General features: G+C 40.3%; 1 protein-coding gene across 1 annotated transcript; it reads left to right on the forward strand.

The window, feature by feature from the left end:
• Window positions 1-3103: 3103 nt before the first annotated feature.
• Window positions 3104-19437, forward strand: syt9a (synaptotagmin IXa; the record flags this gene model as incomplete). Its single annotated transcript, XM_079292710.1, has 7 exons — window positions 3104-3302; window positions 9118-9613; window positions 9753-10308; window positions 16849-16969; window positions 17060-17231; window positions 17509-17638; window positions 19375-19437. Exons 1-7 carry the CDS (start codon window positions 3155-3157, stop codon window positions 19435-19437), a joined length of 1686 nt encoding a protein of 561 aa, XP_079148836.1. The 5' UTR covers window positions 3104-3154.
• Window positions 19438-21298: the final 1861 nt, after the last annotated feature.

Below are 21298 nucleotides of genomic sequence, written 5' to 3' on the forward strand. Positions count from 1 at the left end.
TGTACACAGAATCTCTTGGTTGTGTAATCATGACATATGAATTTCCATCCATATGTTGATGACAGTCCACAGCTGATTGATTGGCTGATTCAAATTACGCATGAAATAGATTAGGAATAACCTATTTTAAGCCTGTGTACAACATTAATGGTTGATTAAATGTCTGATGGAAATTTTTTCTGATTTTCCTTCACCTCATTTGGATCACCATCCTCATGCCACTTAATAAGGACCAGATGCAGTCCACTCTGAGCTGGGAGAGCTTATGGGAATGCGGTATATGCAGTGTGTGTAAGCATTCTTCATATTGGCCTTTTATCACTCTGAGAACACTGCTTCAGTGATGTTGATCTGTTGAGCCACCGGCTGGTACGACAGCCAGGACAGACGAGGAAAATGATTATAGAATAAAAATGATGGTGTGGAGGAGGCTGACAGAATGGAGTTGAACAGAATAACTGGGCTACGAAGAGAGCCTTCTGTGTTTTACAGTTGCCATGGACACCAAGAAAGCTGACTTACTGCTGTGGGAAGATTTTTTTTGAATGGAAAACACACACACGCTTACCACAGATTTATTGCCATCATTACCACCATCACCTACTTGTCTCTCCACTCACAAAACTCCCACCTCCTTAACTTTCCAAAGAGAGCCAAAGGGCAAGCATTTTACATAAATAGCATGCAAACCACAATATCATGTTTTCTTCGGGGCTCTCTGTGAAAACAAGGGACATTGGCTTATGGTTAAAACGAGCCTGATGTGATCAGAGAAATATTTAGACTGTCGGAACCCTCTTCCACTGCCTCTCACCTGCATCCAATAACCTGAGCTGCCCCACTACCCCACTCCGCCACCGCTGCAGACCAGGACTGCCTCTCCATCACTGAGGCTGATGTTTTCCAGTCATTCATGCAGATCAACCCACACAAGGCAGCCAGCAAGGACGTCCTAAAGGTCTGTGCCCACCAACTGACATGGGTATTCACAGAGATATTCAACTCGTTCCGTTCCCTCCGAACCGTCCCCTCCGAACCGTCCCCGTCTGCTTCAAATCCTCCACCATCATCCCTATTCCCAAACAACCAAAGGTGGCCAGTCGGCTGGCACCCCATATCACGTATCCTCACAGAACAGCCCACCCCCAGCATTATCCCCATCAGCTCCCGTATTTCGAGAGGCTGGTTGGATCCATCATCTCCCCCATGCTGCCCCCCACCCATCGCCCCCTACAAACACAGCACTTTGTGACTCGATAGACTCTGGGGAGAGTGGACAACGTCTTCATTGCTGACCCGATATGCCATAGAATGACACAGGGCTGAGTCCTTAACCCCTTCCTGTATTCTGTCTGCACCCACGACTGCACGGAACACAGGCTACAAGGACCATTGTAAAGTTTGTGGATTACACAGCAGTTGTGGGGCTAGGAGGTGACTGCATGGAACAGTGGTACCAGGACAACCGCCTCTCCCTGAACGAAGCTAAAACCACAGAGTTCATTGGAGATTAGAGGAAATATAATCATATTTTATGTATTATTACATTTATTTAGTGTTTCTTTAGTGGTGCTTCCCAGCGAAGGTGTTTAACACAGTTGTGTATGACAATAAACATCTTAAATCCTGTGCGGAGAAGAGTCTTTTAGGATGCCTGCTAGGCTCTCATTTTTACAAGCACAATACGCCATTTGTGAGACAGCAGAGCAAAGCGATAAATGCACAAAGGCACAGCTCATCAGTATAAATGTTTATCTTCGATGGGAGATGACTGCTGGGCATTTTGTTGGTGGAACAAGCAGCAGAATCACCAGCAGCATTCCCATTTATTTGTAATTTTCTCGTCTATAGTCCCTTATCTCTTTTTCCCTTTTGAAATGATCAGAAAATGTGGGACATCCTGAGGCCCATATTGATTAAAAGTATTTACATGATAACATTCTGTTTGTTCCCTTTATTTGCATCCTCTTTGAACTTTCTTTCTTTCAGTAACCTCATTAATGATTTCTGTGTCCATTACATCAAAGGATCATTACTGTATAGAAGAGAGCCAACCGTATATGTCTTTGTATGATGTCTCAGACTGCCTTGTTTCACTTATGGTGTGTTAGTGCGCACACCCGGGCTATTACTTTTTCTACTGAAGTGTGATTGTATGCACCCTGAAATCACATAGAGTCCATGCGGTAATTGCTGGGCTTGTCGATCACTGAAATCAACTCAGTGAAGGAGTGTGCCTTCAGAGATACATCGATACTGATCGATTAAGTAAATGCATAACAGGAATGACAGCATGACAATGTGCACTCTTTAAAATATTGACATTGATTGTCCCATGAGAAATATATGGAGCTGTTGATTATAATTATGCCCTGAGCAATCCAGAAACGATTAGGAACAAGCGCCTGCTCTTAATTTGTAATTAGTTCAGGGTATGGCAAGATAAATCATGACATGTCACTGCAGATAACTGCGGTTGTCTTGGCAGGACCTGAAGAGATCACTGAAAAGATACTTTCTCTCAGCTGGGCAGAGATAAAGATTCCACGGGTATTTCACAAAACGGAAAAAAATAAATCATGTCATCCTCTGATTGGCCACGTGCAGGCACGTAAAACCACACCAGGTTCAACGTAGCTGTTGCTACAGGTTGTACCGCTCTCGAATGCATCTATCCCTCCCTCTAGTAAAATACTGCTCAACTTTACCTGAGCTCGCTACCTCTTGAAGGCGTAAACACAACGGACCGCCTGCTGCAAAGATTCACTGTAGCGAGAGGCCGGCTCTGAAGCGCGCACACAGTCAGCACCCTGGACAGCGCGCGGCGCTGCAGTGGCGATGCGTGGATTCAACCGGTGGCTTTCAACCACAGCAGCAGTGTAAGCGGACCGTTTTCCTGACTGTTACATAAAGTCTTTGTGTTCCACATCTAGAAAACGCTGTTGGCATTCTGGATCACTTGAAATAGTGTTTTTTCTTTTTTTGCTCTTTCTAATACGAGCGACTCCGTTGTGTGGGTAGGCGTGCCGCTGCCGTTTGCGTGGTTGGCTCCAGAAGCCGTGCGGAGTAGCGTGGAATAGCGACTGTCGGGCGGACGGAGTGGTGTGCTGGTGGTGCCTACGAGATCCTTCATTTATAAGGATGCTGGTGGGAAATGCCTGGAGACAGAGATGACGAGATTTGTCAAAAGGCACTTGAACTCCTGTCAGATCTCTGCTCGAAGGGGGAAGTGCAGAACGAACACTGCCTGGATTTTATCTACTATTTCCGAGACCTTGCCAGGCCGCGCTATACGGATTCAGGTGAGGCATCATTTGCACGCTTCATTCAAAGCTTGCATTTAATTGAACCGAAGTGAACGTGCACGTGTCTTCTTTCATTGGACATTCTGCGCCTAAAACTCAATGCGTGGTGAAGCTATTGGATAGAGTGCATTCACAACCAAGACCCTTTCTTTGGAAATTCGAGCTTAACAATTATCCCTCACATTTCTAATCATCTCTTTACATTTTTTTTTTTGCAAAACAAAACACACTTGCGAGGCGACAGGCTCTCATTTTCACTGACGGACACATTATAGGTCTATAATTTTCAGTTCTTATTTACAATCTACGTTGGAAAAAGTCTGATATTTTACAAGATTCAAAATGTGTGGTATTAGTTCCTTTTTGACATGTGCACGAATGCCATCAGTGATATCGTGTAGTCACAGAATTACACATCACAAAGGCAGTGACTGCTCAAAGGCTATTATCCTCCCTGAAGGAGTTGCACTTGAACCTGCGCTTGCAGGTCGTGGCACTAACTGTATCCACCTGTTTGCAATCCTCCTCATACGCCATTCATTGTGCTTCTATTAGTTTGCATTACCATCAATTATTTCTCAGCAAATGAAAGTCCATTGTGAATTCCCACTCCTTCCCTATTACTGTCCCTCTCAACACCTCTCTCCCTCAACCCTCCTGATTTCCTCTATTCCTTAATCTCCCAGCTCTCTCCTCAGTCCCCCATCCATCACATAGGCCCTATCTGTAGTGTCTTTTCCAGTTTAAATAGTGGATTTTCTACAGTATGTGCTGTAGTGGCGTTAGCTATCAGTATGGCTACAAAATAAACATAAGGAAAAAGACTTGAAACTAAGAAACGAGACCCTAAACTCATGTTCACATACTTCACAAATCAAGTAAGAAGTAGGGTCATTTTGTCAGAGACTTCCATACAGTCAGGCTTCTTTTGGCAACTAGATGAGTCACCCCCTAATGGCCAGAAGAGAGAATGCAAGTTTCAGGAACTTACACATTGGCTTCACTTTTCAGAACCTGAGGTTACCGCCTGGTCCCTGGACAAGATTTACGCTGGGTTCATGTCATTTCAGAATTACCAGTTTCTGAGTTATAAATAGCAGTCATGTTAACATCCGCTGAAATTAGTCTTTTTCTGAAATATTCCAATATTCCCAAACAAACATGTACGCTTCATGTCAAAGTCTGCCTCTTCAAGGTCATTTAACTCACATTGAATGAATATGTAATATTATCAGTCACTGTATAGTTTTTTTATCCTTAAAAATATACAATTATACAACCATCTTGAGTTTTCCGGTGACATGAATGCTAAAGTTACCAACTGAAAATCGAGGGGAAAAAATTAAGCAATTTCCAATGAATACAGTTTTTACTCTCAGAGATTTGTTGAAGGGAAAAAACATCTCAGGAGGTAGAACTTCACATATTGTGTTTTCAGCACTTGTTTGCCTCCTACACTATTGCACCTTTGAAGGTCCTGCGCTCTAAAATTGGCCCGTCCTCTTTGTGGTGATGCAGTCTCTGAGTCCTTCCAGAGATTCTGACACGCGGCCCTCTGCAGGAGGCCTGCCAAGTTGACTGTGGGCTCAGTGTCCTCAGATGGCAAGTGCCTCAATTTCTCCACATTATTCTCCCAAATCACACATCCTCTGACAGGATCTCGAAGCACAGAAAGGACAGTTTGTCTGAGTTCCTGTGCGAGGTCTGATGAGCGCCCACACACAGAACCAGTCCTATATTAGGCAGCGCTGTTGGATTTGGAGGATAGGTTGTACAAAACTATGATTGTCAGTCTTTTGAGATTTGCTGTGGCTCAAACTATAGAGCCTTTAAATGTAGTGTGACATCGTCTTATTTACTTTGAAATAATATGCATGTTCATTGTCGAACAAAATATAAAAGCTAAGTAATAAAGTGTTACAGCATTCCTTTGTAAATGTAGAATTAATCCTGCATCAGATATGTAGTATCAGATGTGTAGTAGAGCTTGCCGGTGGGATTCAGTTCAAGCTGATTCCTGGTTGAAAACTGTTCTGTGATTTAGTTAATCTTAAAAACACATGTTATTCTCTTGGTGAGAAATCCTCTCTCTGTCATATCAATCAAATGAAGTATCATCAAAGACTAAAACTAAAAACACCACTGACATTGCATACAGCTCTGTACATAGGAGGAGATGGGCTTTTTAAAATGTATTTATTCATCGTGAAAACGAAACGGAATAAATCAAACCAACAGACTCTTTTAGTTAAAACTTCAATGGCATATTTTGATATCCAGGGTTTCATATTGACATGAGTGCAAACATTAGAAAAGGAGGAAAGACGAGAGGATTAAATGCAATGACTGTAAATAGACTGTATTTATGTAGCTCCTTTCTGTTACCAGACAAAGAACTTTACAATTTGTCTCTCATTCACATACCGCTGATATCCATATACACTTTCTTTATAAAGTCAGCTAGACACAGAATAGATACACGGCAAATTACTCAACTCAAATAAAAAACATGTACATTCTCTATTCTGATAATCACGAGAGGAACATTTATTTGATATGATGCTCATAATATTTATTATTATTTTTATGCTTCTGTAGACCATATTAGCATGCATTTATTTTTAAGTCCTGGAGTTTTTTGCCCATTAAAATGACACGCTGCGCTAAAAAACTACTCAGGTTAGCTATATTCTTCAGAGTTTTTTTACCCAAAAAAATCAATTTGCTATATTATTATAGGCAATTAATAGCTCATTGCAGAGTCAGCACATAAACTAGTCACAAGTCTGTATCACTGGCCTCACATACAACGAGACTTATAACCAATAATAGGCATGGTTAGGATTATACAGCAGACCGGTGCTATTTAAAACACACTGTGCAGGAGCCTGGACTTTCAATATTTCAATATCCAGTAAATGAAAGTAAACATCACATTCGCTGTACAGGCACAGCAGATCATCAGTGCACTGTTGGACACATAATGGTAAGCAGAGACTTGTAGTGCACAAAACAAAGTGTCTGAAATATACTGAATCAACATGCACTACGACAAAAGAGGTGGTCCAGTAGATGAACAATGGATAAACCAACACTGGATGGAGTTTTCTACTCATTGTAAATGTGATGTCTTCATACAGCTTACTTACATACAGCTTGAAACTATCTTCTCCTATAGTAGTTGTTGCTGGGAACCATTCACTCCTGGACAATCATATTAACATTACATTTAAAACTCATTAAATTATTAAAATTGAATTCGTTATTTATTCGGCTAATTTTATATTTATATTTGTTCGCATTATTTAGCATCATAGATAAATGCAATGTACATCCCTAACATGAATGATAAATACATTTGAACTTGAGGCTATTCATTCAGTATCATGAATACATAGTGTAAACAACTTTGAGGGAGATTTTTTTATCTTAATACTGTACTCACATACCCATATGAACATTGAAAGAGTCATTGGTCGCTGTGATCGTTCCTCCTGTCCATACTCGATGAGATGTCATTTCAATTCTGTTGTCCCAAGATACTCTTAGACAGACAGGTCAATATGAACAAGAACAACAAGAACCACCCAAAGAACAAAAACAGTCAAACAATGTTAGGGGTCAAGCTACAGATTAACAAGAAAAGAAATAACTTTAAATAAATAAATAATGGTAGCATTGAAGACTGGCCGACCATCTTTACACTCTGCTGATGGCAGCTACTCAAGCTCCAGAGGAACAAGTCCTCCGGGCAAGATAAACAATGCACTGAAATTGCTGGGCAAGAGATGTACTATTTGCTCTTGATGGCCAACTGCACCCGGCTGTTATTAAAGCTCATTAACATGTAGAAGAATATTTGTAGAGCTAGTTATTATTTCATAACACTATAATTATATGTTTATTGCAAAGCAAGTGTCTTGTTTTTTTCCCCCAAATCAGTTCTTCAGCACTTCATCACTTCACCGCATAAAAACTAAAGCATGCACAGGAGAACAGAGAGTGAGGGGGCACAGTACATAGAGGGTGTATGCCTTTGATAATCCACAGTCTGAAAAATAACCGATGTTAGAAATGCTTTACATCCTAATATTAATGTGACCTACATGCAGATCTAAACTCGACTGGTGTAGAGTATATTAGCTGATATGAGTAGTTCATGGAAAAAATTAGGCATTACTTCTGTTTAAAAAAAAAAGAGTTTGTATTCGTGCACACAGTCATAGATTGGACCTGAGTACTATTTAAATGATTTCAAAAAAGGAATTATTCCGGGAAAAGTCGCACACTTTTTGAGAACAGAGACGATTCAGAAAGCCCTTGAAGACTCTGTTGGTTTACACCTCGCCTCCCTATTCATGGTGACTCGCACACCCCGTGCTGGTGTAAATAAATGCACTGTAGGAATATTCATGCCATGCTTTGTCAGCATAAACTCTTACTTGACAGACTGTGAAATGGTGTGATTCTCCTGTAAAGCTTTTGTACCACAGGCACTGCTTCTGCTCTTGCCCACAGGTACATTGACATCCATTTATGTTGTGCATGATAGCTACCGTAGCATTTGTTGCTGGAACATGTCTGGTGCTATACTACTACTGCAGAAGACTTGTTGGGTCTGGTTGGGTTTAATAACATGGCTAAACAACAACAACTATTTTTTACCAAACTGTTATCTTTATAGCGACGTCTTCAGTTTTCATTTATTTACACAACAAAACAAAGTTGTAACCATAAACTTAAAATAAAGAGGTTTTAAGCTCAAAATCTCCATTTGCATGTCCACTAAATCCCCAAATCCTCTTGAAGGCAGATATGAGGCTCCAGGGGATTATTAAATGAATGTAGTTAATTATAATTAACCTTCTGAGGATTCCTTGTCAAAATAAAGAAAAGAAGAGAGGAAAACCCCACAGAAACACCACTGCTATGGTAAGACAAAGATAAATATGTTTTGTTATGTAGTACAAAGAAGCATAATTTGTCATAAAACATTTTTCTGATGCAAAGGGGGTCAAACTTTTTTGATTTTGGGCCACTTACAGAAAAGTAGAAGGAGTAATGGGCCAAACAATAGTAAATGTGTAATTACACCAGTTATACTGCTTAAAAAATACTATCAAAATAACTATGCAACACTACTAAACATTTGAAAATTTGACATTATAGTTTATTAAATTTAAAACTTAAATTTAATCTAAATTAAATCAATACTTTTAAACTGTAATACAGTGCATGGCCCACTTAACATATTATGATGTTATTAAAAAAGTCCGTAAAAAGGTTAAGTTAAGAAAGGTAGAACAATGCCAAATATTGGTTTTTGTTGATGCCCTAAGAGCACATTTAAAAGACTATAATGTAACTGTAAATGTAAGTCTAATCTTAAAATATAAAAACAGAACCTCTAGAAATGGTGAAAGAGGTGCCAAGAGGTTAAGACCAAGATAATTTCACTATTTAGTCAACATCTGTTTACAACGATGTGTAAAGTGCATGCAGTGCCACTTATTAGAAATATACACAAGAGATATTTCCTTTCAAAAATCCCCGCAAGCCATGAACTGTAAAGCCATAGTTTGACCTCAGTTCTAATATGACCCCAACGGTCACCGGTACTAAGTAACCACCTTTACATATCAAATATCCAATGATTAAATATTTGTCAAAAGGTTTTCGCGCTACTTGATTTTTCAAAGTTGCTAATAATGGTGATGATGAAGGGGTAAAGGTGTAGCTTTGCAACAAAGCAGGAAGCAAACTGAATTCACTGTCAGATCGTTATTTCCTGTCTTTCTTGTTACCTTCTCAGATATATCGGTGAGTCTGTTGTCACTGGTAGTGACTGCCTGTGGCTTGGCTCTGTTTGGGGTCTCCTTGTTTGTCTCCTGGAAGCTCTGCTGGATACCATGGAGGGAGAGTGGGCTCTCCCCTACCACCAAGGAGGCCCATGGGCACCTCAACCCTATAATGAGCCCTCTCCCCTCGCTGCTCGCATCCAGGCAGCCAGTTTACACAGCCGTGGACCCCCCGCCGCACAACCGCCGTGAGTCATCACACTGCTCCATCGCCAGAGAGCCCACTCCTGTGGCGTCTGTGGTGTCAGTGGAGGCTCCAGTAACTCCAGTATCACCACCACCTGTGGTCATGGCCACAACAGAGGCAGCTATGAAGATCAGTCACACATCTCCAGACATCCCACTTGACGCCCAGACTAAAAGCCGGGGAAATGAGGTTCACACCAACCCTCGTATGCAGAAACAGACCACTGAACCCCCACCCTCTGGCCACCTAATATCTGAAATTGGGTCAGTATAAGATTTCTGATTACTTTTTGTTTTGTCTTAGTCAGAACTACTAGATTTTCTTTTTGAATGCCTACATGCCTTTTCTGATTCAATCCGTTGATGTTGTATGGTGATGTTTGTTGTTTTCCTCTGCCAACAGACAAGGGTCCATTCGTAGGCATATAAACCTGTCTAACCCAGACTTCAACGTGGCTCAGTTCCAAAGACAGGACTCTCTCACTGGAATGGGGCTGGGCCTTGGTCGCCTCAAACCTGAACTCTACAAACAGCGCTCCCTTGAGGGAGATGAAGGCAGTCGCAGAGGCGGGGGTTGTGGGCGCCTCCACTTTATCCTCAAATTTGACTGCGACCTGGAACAGTTAATAGTTAAGATCCACAAAGCAGAGGAACTCCCAGCCAAGGACTTTTCTGGCACCTCTGACCCTTATGTTAAGATCTACCTTCTCCCCGATCGTCAGACCAAGCACCAGACCAAGGTACACCGCAAGACGCTAAATCCTGTGTTTGATGAGGTCTTCCTGTTTCCTGTGGCATACTCTGAGCTTCCTACACGTAAGCTGCACTTCAGTGTCTATGACTTTGACCGGTTTTCACGCCATGACATTATTGGCCAAGTGGTTGTGGACAACTTCCTGGATCTGGCAGATTTCCCCAGGGAGACGAAACTCTGCCGGGACATCCAGTGCGTCTCCTCGGTGAGTCAGCTCTTATGTTCAATATGATTATATGCTCACTTAGATATGCCATGTTATATTTAACTTGTTATCATTACCACGAAAGGCAAAAGGTGTTTTAAGAAGTCTGGATGATTTGCTGCAACTTTATTGAGAGCTACATATTTGGCTCAAATTTGCGTCCTTCCTTTCAGCACACAGCTTGATATCACCAAATGGTGAAGTGATGACCTGCCAATTTCTTTCGTAATTTCTTCATCATGCATGTTTTTGCTCTCGCCTGTCATTTTACGCCGCAGTAATATTAGACTCTCAGAGCAAGCCCTCCGGAAGTCAGGTGACCCAGTGTGAAGAGCAAGAAAGTCCACAGGGGGAGGAGGGCAGAGTGTATGGATAGGTCGCACAAACACACAAACACATGACTTTCAGGAGACCGCTGATGTGAAATCAAAATTCAACCATTAATTAACTGATGTACGTAATTAAATTTACGTATCTTATTGTAACCCAAACCATGATTTTTCCTGTATACCGAACAAAGTAGTTTTGTTTGAATTCACAACGTTAACCATTTGTTTAAAACTACTGTGCGTCTGTATGTGACGAGTTAAGAGAACGGGGCGTTAAATGACACACGAAATATTCCTTGTAAGTGGCATGCTATTTATACGGCTTACCATGTCTGTTTCTCTGACAGTATAATGTATCAAATAAAGTTGCCTGCCTCTGTAAACACACTGAGCTGTCAGCTCTGAATAAACGAGAGAATAATTAGTTGGTAGATGAGGTTCATAGGTTTCACTTTGAAGAAAGAAGATTTCTATGTCTCTCGCTGCTGTTGAGATTAAAAGTCTTGTAGCATTGAGCAGAATATCTGTTCACACTGGACAAAGTCCTCCCCTGCACTATTTTACAGACAAGCCACTACCAATCATCTCAAAAACCCAATATCTCAGGCTATTGACATATGATCATTTTTATACATTTGCTTCAGTGCCTTTCTAATCTTAAGAAATGTTGGAGAGCAGTAAATGAACACAACGAATCTCTACAAATGCAGAAATTCCCTTTATTAGAGATAGATGATATCAGCCAGTTGATACAGATGAAGGACAGAGAGACATTTTCATGAGGAAACACATTTACTGTATCTTAAATTCAGGACCCTCGGCTGGGGCCGCACCTTTTTTAAATACATGTAAATTAAATCCAGGGCAAGACTGCCCTGATTCAAAGTCTTCAAAGGATTCAAAGTCCCTTATCATGTTATTGACTGTGCGAGAGGGTGTGTGCGTGTGTGCTCTTTCACAACTATCTTTGTGAGGACCAATTGGATATTTAGATAATGAAGAAGAAATAGAAGTGGAGAGAGAGAGAGAGAGAGAGAGAGAGAGCAAGAGAGAGAGAGCGAGAGAGCGAGAAAGAGTAAGTTTGTGTAACACCGGACTTGAGGATGAGGGTTTGAGGATCTGTCGCTGTCCACAGCAGTCAGAGCTCAATGTTGTTGATTGTTTCCTGTTAAGACACGTTGAAGGCTTGTTGAAATATATCCTCCAAATCGATTGTGGAATGGACAATATGCATCAATATTTTTGAGTGTATGCTTTTTCAGTGATTGCTTCATTGACAGGCATCTCAGTGTGTGAGCATATCCAGCTATAATTCACCATTGATCCTGTTCTTCATAGCATGTTTATGTTGCATTGATAGGAATCCTTGCTATTGATTGCTGCAGACAATTCATTACATGCTAGGGAGGTCAGTAAAGCAAGATCAATGAGGTGCAGGCGTCGTGGTGGGTTAAAGGTCCATAGCTCCTGCCCTCGGTTATATCTGTAACGATAAAATTGGATTTTACTGCTGAAATAGGTCCAACGAGGCAGCAAACACAGCCAGTCAGTGTATAAACTGCAATGGACATCAACAATGACAGTGTGGGTCAGAGTTCACCTTTGTTTTCTCTTCCAAATAAGTTTGACTAATGTGGGGTCTAACCTGTCTGACTGCAAGGGTTTCTTGTACTATTGGATACGTTTTTAGCAATGCATTCAGAAATATCAGAAATCTTTTGTGAGTGCAGTGTTTATAACTGTGATCATAATTGAAAAAACCTGAGCCCAGTAAAGAAAACCCAAGTGTTGTTTTTCTTTAAGAAAACACTTTGGTAAAAGCTGAATTGTAATGACAACTCGAAAATGCATTTCCTGCTGAAAATGTGTTGGAATGCTGAAAGCTGAAATTAATCTCAAAAACATTGCTGAAAATAGATATCCAATTAAAAAAAAATTGCAAAAACCTTAATAATTCAAAGAGTTTAAAGATTACAAATATGAAAAGTCATATCACACCTCTCCTGAAAGAGCTGAACATTTTGATAGTTGAACGGTTTCTGTAGCTTAAAAAATGAAGGAGGAGAAGCGGTGCGACGGAAGAAATAGAAGAAGTTGAATAAAGATTCGAAGAACAATAGTTGGAATGCTTAACAGCATTCCAACAATAAAGAAACAGGATAACAATAGTTGGAAAAAATGTGTTTTTACTCCTGCGGTCGCTCACATGCGTAAAGAGAGATGCATCATTTTATTTTCACATTCATTTTCATTCAGAATAACTGTTTCACCGTGTATCATTTTTGTGTGAGAATCTTGATGCCAGATGGTAGTTTTGCTTTACAACGGCAGACACACATCTGAAAGGCATCTGTTTCTGGTGAATTTGTGTAACAGCTGTATAACCATCTATAATTGCCTATCTGAGCATATCTTCCATATCTTGTTCCCATATATATGTTATTTATAATAAAAGAAAAATCAATGACATGCTGAAAACCTTTCACCAAATATAGAAATGTTACTTGTACTTGACATCAGACTCTTTCAGAATGTGGCAAATATTCATGTGCAGGCAGCTACCTGAGAAGAAGCAAAGTTAGCAGTTAGTTATGAAGAACCAGTCAAGTAGCAATAGTTTGAGCTGTTTTACAATGCTAGAAAGGTATTGGGAATGACAGTACATGATGTCAGTGTATGTATTTTTGTTTTTGATGATGATTCACTGACAGTTAATGAATTTGCTCCTTGAATTTCAGTAATCATTTCCAAAATCACCATTGTGGTTTGTCTAGTTGTGAAAGTAAGCAGGAAGAAGAGCTACGGTAGTAGAGGGAGGAGACGAAGGCACAGTGAGATACATCAACAACACCTTTCTTTCATTCTGAATCCTCCTCTCTCTCTTTCTCTCTCTCCCCCACCTCTCGCTCTCTCTCTCTCTCTCTTATATATATACATATATATATATATATATATGTATATATATATATATCAATATGTGTGAATGCTGAAAGCAAAGGCAGGTTACATGGATCAACAGTCTTTGCTTGACCACTCTTACTGCACTGAATTGTACATGTAGGCCATGTCGACACAGTACAAGCCATACCGCCATCTTAACCACACTTGGCACATACACAAAGTCAGCAGCTGTGTCCCACTTTCACAATGCATACAAACTGGCTTTTGAGTTCTTACTGTCATAAAAAAAAGTATATAAAGAGTAGATTTTAATTTAATAAATTTGTGTGGTGTTGATGGACATTATGGCCTCATATTACAGTACATATAAGAAATAAAAGAGGCACGGCTTAAGAGAGAGAGCTGCATGTAAATCCTAGAAGAAAATATTTGGAAAATGGTTCAAAATGTTGTTTTAGGTACTGTAAGTTTAATTAGATGCAGCTGCTGTTTGTTTGATTGATGTTTATTGACACTCATCTTGTGTCATTTACTCAACTTAATTTACAGAGCTCACACAACATTGTTGACGAAGACAAGGAAGAATAAGATAATCATATGCTCATGACAATGTCATATCTGTACAAATGGATAAAGTACATACGTTTGTTGTAAACAAACTAAAACTAAAACCAGTAAACTACAATACTATGGTGTTAATATCTAGTGTTACTGTGTAAATGGAGCATTATCAGCTTGAGGAGCAGGAGCACATGTTTAGAGTACTCTGCCTCTGCTGTTGTACTCGGGTCACAATGTGTCTGCTAGTCTCAGGGCTCTAATGAACCCTATAACTTCACAGGGGCAAAGCACACCACCTTAACACCAGTTTGACAGATTCACAGACACATAGGGTCACAACGTGTCATGCAGACGTGGATGACTGGTTGGCCTTACCAGCACCTTCAGCACTGTGGTTAGAACAGTAAGGAGCCATGCACAAATGCAATTTATTTGACCTCTCAAAAAGCAAAACACAGCAACAACACTCTCCTCACATCAAAGTGATGTCTACACTATTTTATGGGCATGTCTGACTGCAAGCAAGTCATGACCGTGTACTGTATGCCGCCAGAGAAATGGACAGCTAGTGAGACGCAGAGAGAAATGATATGAAGATATTTGTTCAGCTAGTTTTGTCAGATCGAAGTTCGAGGTTGATATTGACAAAAATATTTATATTTTTGGTTAAATTCACAAATTCTGATCATTTGGTGGGGCGGTGTTGATACTGCTGCCCTTCAATGTTGCCCAGTTGGAATAGAAGGGTATGTGACAGGTGGCAACGGGGACTAGAGAGATTCACAGTATCTGGAGTGTTCCATGCTCGCAGTTTTCTTTTTTTTTGTAAGTTTCTCACTATACTCAGCTCATGCAGAACGTACACACACACACACATACACAGTATACACAGACTCTTACACTTGCGCAAATGCTTGTTTTCACACATTTGCACACATGCCCTACACACATGCCCTCACAAACAAGCTAATCTTTGGACACCAGTTCAGAAAGTACATTTTATATCCGTCGCAGTAGAAAGCATAATCATTGGTTGACTGAATTGATAGGAACGATATCGTTATTAAATCATGACTGCCAATGGGATTGACCATATGGTTTGTTTGCAGTGTCAGATTGTGCGTGTTTAGCTCTGTAATAGAAGCAGATTGAATGTTCACAGAACATGCTTTTTATAATTTTGAAAACAACAATGGCAATAAAAAACATAACCTTGTGTAATACAATGTATTAAATGTGGGAATGCATGTTCTAGAAGGATTGTCAGTTTACCCGTCATGTAAATGAAATGTGTTTATACCACAGCCTGGTTGAATACTTGATTTTGATTGTTATAAAAGACCCACGTCAAGATACGTGTCAATTTAGGTCTCAAGCTGGGAAGTCTTAAACTCTTTTACTTTCTCTCCCTATTTCACTCCCTCGCTTTCTCTTTCCTACAATCAAACACAAACACACACAGACTCACTCTCACAGATTACAGATAAAAACAAGTGCCATGTCAAGAAGAGAACATTAACACTGAGCAATGCTGAAACATCGTAGACAACAGCAGAAGTAGCAAAGTGTGTGAGTGACAAAGAGAGGAAACAAATACAATTGTTTATCCTGACCTATTTTCAGAATAAAGTTACAATCTAATCAAGCTTTTTCAGATACTGCTAATTCCAAAGACGTATTTGTCAAATATGCATGTTATCGCACTGTATCTCATACTATGCTTCCATATTTTTTCATGATTGTTTTTCACACAATGAAGCAACCAAGATTAATAAGTGAACGATAATTACATTTTTGTCCCGTCCATTTCTACAGTTTATGAGGTAAATGATCAACCACAGTTAGCACATATTGTAATTTTGGCTAATAAACACCTGTCTATACTGTTCAGCTCACGCAGAGTAAATTACAAAGTGTTACAAAGGCAAATTAAATAGCATAAAAAGGAACTATTTTACAAAGGTGAAGCTCGCTTGAAATAATCCACAAAAACGTTTCCCACTTGTTCCTTGTTTAGGATTTTTATAACAATTTGACACTGATTTCATTCTTTCATCTCCCAATATATACAAAAAAAACGAGAAGCCATGATTTAATCACAGTTCATATAGCAGCTCTGATTAGCAATGTGACACCATATATTCTTAGTTCTCAGGTTTTATGTTCACACAATAAACTCACTGAGCTTCCCTTTATGAATAATTACAGTGAAAGTGAATAGCAGATGACACCTGCTTCATAATACAAATGCCATCTCCCCGACAAACCAATAGAGATTCTACTGGAGGAGGAGTTGTCTTCACCGGACATGTTTGTGTGCTTTCCTGGTTCTCACTTCTTTGGTGAAGTTATTTTAAGAGCAAGTGATAAGTGAGCTTCTGCCTTTCTGCAGCTGAACAGAAGTCTCCATGTCGGGTGAAATGTGGGAGGCTTTTATTTGAGCAATGTGACAGAAGGGAGGAGAGAGAGAGAGAGAGAGAGAGAGAGAGCGAGAGAGAGAGAGAGAGATGTTTCAATTATGTAACCAGATGCCAGATGGCCACGCCATTATTCTTCACCTTCGACTAGTACAATGATGAAAAGCAGCAGTACTAGAAATTATGTCATTCATATAATTCAATGAGTAAAGTTGCTTTTAAAAGCAATAGATACTTGCATAACAAAAATGAGAAATAATAAAAAAAGGAATGATACCGCTATCAAAGAAAAGGCTGATGACAGAGTAAATGTGTTTTGTGTTGTCTTCCAGGATAATGTGGATCTCGGGGATCTGATGTTTTCGCTCTGTTACTTGCCCACTGCCGGCAGATTGACCATCACCATGATAAAGGCCCGCAATCTCAAGGCCATGGATATCACTGGTGCATCTGGTAATTAGAGGCTGATATTGTCTTTAATGAGTCACTGGTATCCTGAATGAAAATGAATATCTTCCCGGTCCACTTCTCTCACTTTCACAGATCCATATGTGAAGGTTTCACTAATGTGTGATGGTCGCAGACTGAAGAAGAGGAAGACATCGACAAAGAGGAACACATTGAATCCCGTCTACAACGAGGCCATTGTCTTTGATGTCCCCCCAGAAAATATAGAGCAGATCAGCCTTTTGATTGCAGTGATGGACTACGACCGGTTAGGAACTTTTACAAGGCTTTATATAAGTCATACAGTAGTTTGCACCTCGTTTGCATGAGTCATTTTTTAATTCATATGCTGCTGGACAAAAATATGAAACATTTCAACGTGTGTGCATTGTAGGTTTTTTTTAAACTCGGATTCTTTGTTTCTGTCATATAAATAGTTTGACTGTTTCAGTTTTCACACTCAAAATGTGGAGCATTATTATTTTTAGAACACATGGTAGGATGTGATCACATGTTTGTCCTCTCTCTCCCTCTTGCACCTACAGCGTAGGCCATAATGAGGTCATTGGTGTGTGTCGAGTTGGCAATGATGCCGACAGCTTCGGTCGAGGCCACTGGAGTGAAATGCTCACATGTCCCCGAAAACCTGTCGCCCACTGGCATCCGATTGTTGAGGTGAGGTGACTTTGCTGTGATGGGTGAGACATGTGTTTCCATGCATACACTGGGACTGACCACATTACGACATACAACATAATTTGATACGTACACGAAAAAACTGCTCTTTCACATGTAGGTTTTAGCCCTCAGGCAGGAACACGCTGTTACCAAGCAGATATTAGAGCAAATTCCAACAATGAACCAATTAATTGAAGTTTGGTAGAAGGTTATAATCTGATATTAATAGACCATGAGAACTGTGTTCAATTCCATCATATTTTATTTTAATGTTTATTTTAATATTTTCTGAGCTGTTGGAGGCAGATTTGTGTTACGAACCAAAGTGAGATCGAAATAGATTTCCAAGAGACAATATTAAATGAGCTTTATGTATCCATGTGGTATAATATACTTTATGCTGTCAACATGTTTGACATGATTCAAGTTGACAGTGAAGGTAAAAGAAGATTACTTGTTTGAGCACCACAAATGATTTTACAGCAAGACTGCTGCTGCTGGATGAAAAACTGCAGCAACTGTATATGAATAAGTGATTAAGCGTATCACTAGTCATGAAGGCACAGTGGTCTCATTAACATTCACTGATACAGTAGTGTGTTGTTACTATGCTTTGAGAAGATTTTTGATCAGCAGTCATGGGAATACGGCTGTAAGCTACTGAACATCCAAGTAAAGTGTTTAAACAAAAGCAAAACCTTCCCTTCGATAGAAACCATTTTCTACAGCCTAGTTGACATTATATATCTGATTTCATAATCTTATGTGAAGAGAAAGTGTTGCCCTGTACATATCTGGCTGATGGCGGAAACACCGGGCATGTGGTTTCAGATGAAAGCCACTCAGCTCTCTGTGGGTAGATCATGTTTTTAATAAAAATAATGCAATTATCCAAATATCTACGTTTGAAGGAAACAAAAAACTTCCCGGGAAGTGCTGGCAATTGCAGTAGAGTGGATGAGGGAGAGAGCTGAGAAGATGATATTCTTACAGCAGAGAAGAGGAAGTGTCGCTGAGAAGCTGATAGATGGTATCTCTGACCTGTGCTCTCAGCTTGGAAAATGGCTTCATTGTGTGTTTTGTGTCGGCACATCAAAGGTTTCCTTTTTGCAAAATACAAAGAGACAAAGAGAGAAAACTGAAAATTGAGCTTTTTATGTTTCTTTCGGGGCTATTCGAGTATGTAGGCTACCGGTACTTTGAAACCTACATTGAAGCTTCAAGAAACCCCATTTAATGTTTACTTCCTCCCTATTCATCGCAGTCAAAGGGGTCGTCTTCACAAGCCCCTCATGCTCACACCACTCCCAAAACTGTAAAATAGTCCAAAAATGGTGATAGGTTTCAAATGCAGGCAGGTCTATTCACTAGTTTGTTTGCCAAGTAAGTCACTGTAAAAGCTTTTATGTGTTTATTCCCAGTTGGTAAATGAAACGGGCACAGTAACACAGTCTACTCCACAACAATGTTGTGAATATATAAATAAACTGACTTCACAAGAATCAAAAACCAAATGGGAATCATTCATTGTTTCTTTTGCTGCCCAATTCATAACTACCGTATGTAGGTGGTTACTACATTTATTAGGTTTCAAGATGAAAAGCTTAGATTTGGAATATTTGGCTCTGGTTTTGGATCTGTTTATATGTCTGTGTGAGAGAGGATTTGTTTTTCACATGCATGGCACAGCTCTAACTGTTGGTACATTGTTTGTGCTTGACTCTTCATTGCAGTACCAAGGGACTAGTAGCCAGGGAGGATCCTGTAATTCTCTGAAGACGCCTCCCTCTCCGTAGCCTTGAGCAACACTGCACATAAGAGCACCAACCGACCCGAAGTCTTGGCTGTACCTTTGGACATAACAGAAGAATGCATATACATTGATAACACACTGAAAAGAGACAAAAACTGTCTTGAGCTCCTCTCAATAGGATCAGTTGCATGTTGAATGACCACAAAGATGGATGTTTTCTTTTCTATAATGTTCCAAAAGAAAAACAGGCGTATGCAGACATTTTGAGTCTGTGCTATTCCGGGGTTTATACAGTAGTTACTGTTTTTTTACATAGTATTGTTACTTATTTTAATGAGGTGAGTCTGTATTTGCACATTGTACTTACAACCAGTTGAACTGCCATACTGTTTTTAAATTTGGTGATGAATTGGTGCATGAAGTCATGGTTTGGTGGGATATCTTCTCCTAGTTTGTTTCTATTTCTATTTTTGGGAATAGGATATGTCGTTCTGTCAGTTGACGTACAGTGACGGTTGATTTCTAGACGGTATCTGTAAGAAAATTGTTAAATGTTATCAATAAATATCATTCCTTATGAAAAAAAACCACCATCATTTATGTCTGACATGTCTAATTTTTTTTATTGTTTTATTTCTTCATTGAAGGAAATAGAAGAAAAAAATATTGTCTGACTGTAGTTCTACATGGTGGACAACTAGGAAATCTGTGAGCATGTCCATTCCATTACTGTTCACAAATAATGTTATTGGACGTGCACTCCATAAAAATACAGCCATGTGGCAAGAGGCAAGAAAGGCTGTGAGCAGATTATGAATGCCTGTAGGCTCGGCACAGCCCAGAAATAAACTGTTGCCTAATTAGCAAATACTCTAAACCAGTTTAGTTTAACACATTTGCAATGGATAAGGCAACTGTGGCAACCCGGGGGACGTGGAGGCAAGATTCAGAAATATAACAGGAGACAAAAAGTGTCCTTTAATAAACTGGGTCGGGTAAAGGGGAATAGGGTCAAACTCAAAAGATTCCTCCCGGTCGGGGTCTTTGGTCTTCGGTCTACACCCAGTGTGAGACGATTCCCCCATCCTGTTTGGGCAGAGCAGAGGAGACGAGAGAGGTGAGTCCGATGAATTACCTCCCGTCTGATGAAGCTCCTCTCGAGAGGTTCAGGAGCTCCTCGTATTCTTCTGCCCAATCTGTCTGCCGCTGCTGCTGCTGCTTCACAGCTCTGTGAACATACGCTCCCTCTAATTAGCTGATGGGCTGCAGGTGTGACCAATGCCACGTCCCTATGGTGGCTGCAGCACCTGCACTGGATAGTATACTCCCTCTATCACCTCCCCCAACCTCAGCTTGGGGATCCGCCTCCTGTGCTGTGTCTGCTCGGCTTTTCCCCCTGGTTTGCCACAATACGTTACCTCGAGGAGGTTTCCCTGAAAGCTATGGATGGTTTGATGTTGTCGGGCTCCAGATGAATAATGCAGCTTTTCTTAATCTGAGTGTGAAGGCTTTCCCATATTGCCTTCAGGGCAGATAGCATTCAGTTGCTGCCATCTGCTTAATAAGCATGACCTTGTCTCTGTTCCTGAATATACCTGTGTGTGTGTGTGTGTGTGTGTGTGTGTGTGTGTGTGTGTGTGTGTGTGTGTGTGTGTGTGTGTGTGTGTGTGAATCATGATGGAATATCATCTAAAAGAGAGAAAAGGAGAGGGTGGGTGTGGGTTGTCATTGCAGAGACGGAGGTGTATGCGTTGCTTGTTAAGGTCTTGTTAGTGGGCGCTGTCTATGACACATTTTTAGTAGGCTGTACAACTGTGATCCAGCAAGGTGGACGGTAACATGGACTCTTCCCACAAATCATCTTACTTGGTGGTATAATTATCTGTCTGACATTTACTCTATAT

This window comes from Melanostigma gelatinosum, assembly GCF_949748355.1.
Source record: "Melanostigma gelatinosum genome assembly, chromosome: 2".
NCBI lineage: Eukaryota > Metazoa > Chordata > Actinopteri > Perciformes > Zoarcidae > Melanostigma > Melanostigma gelatinosum.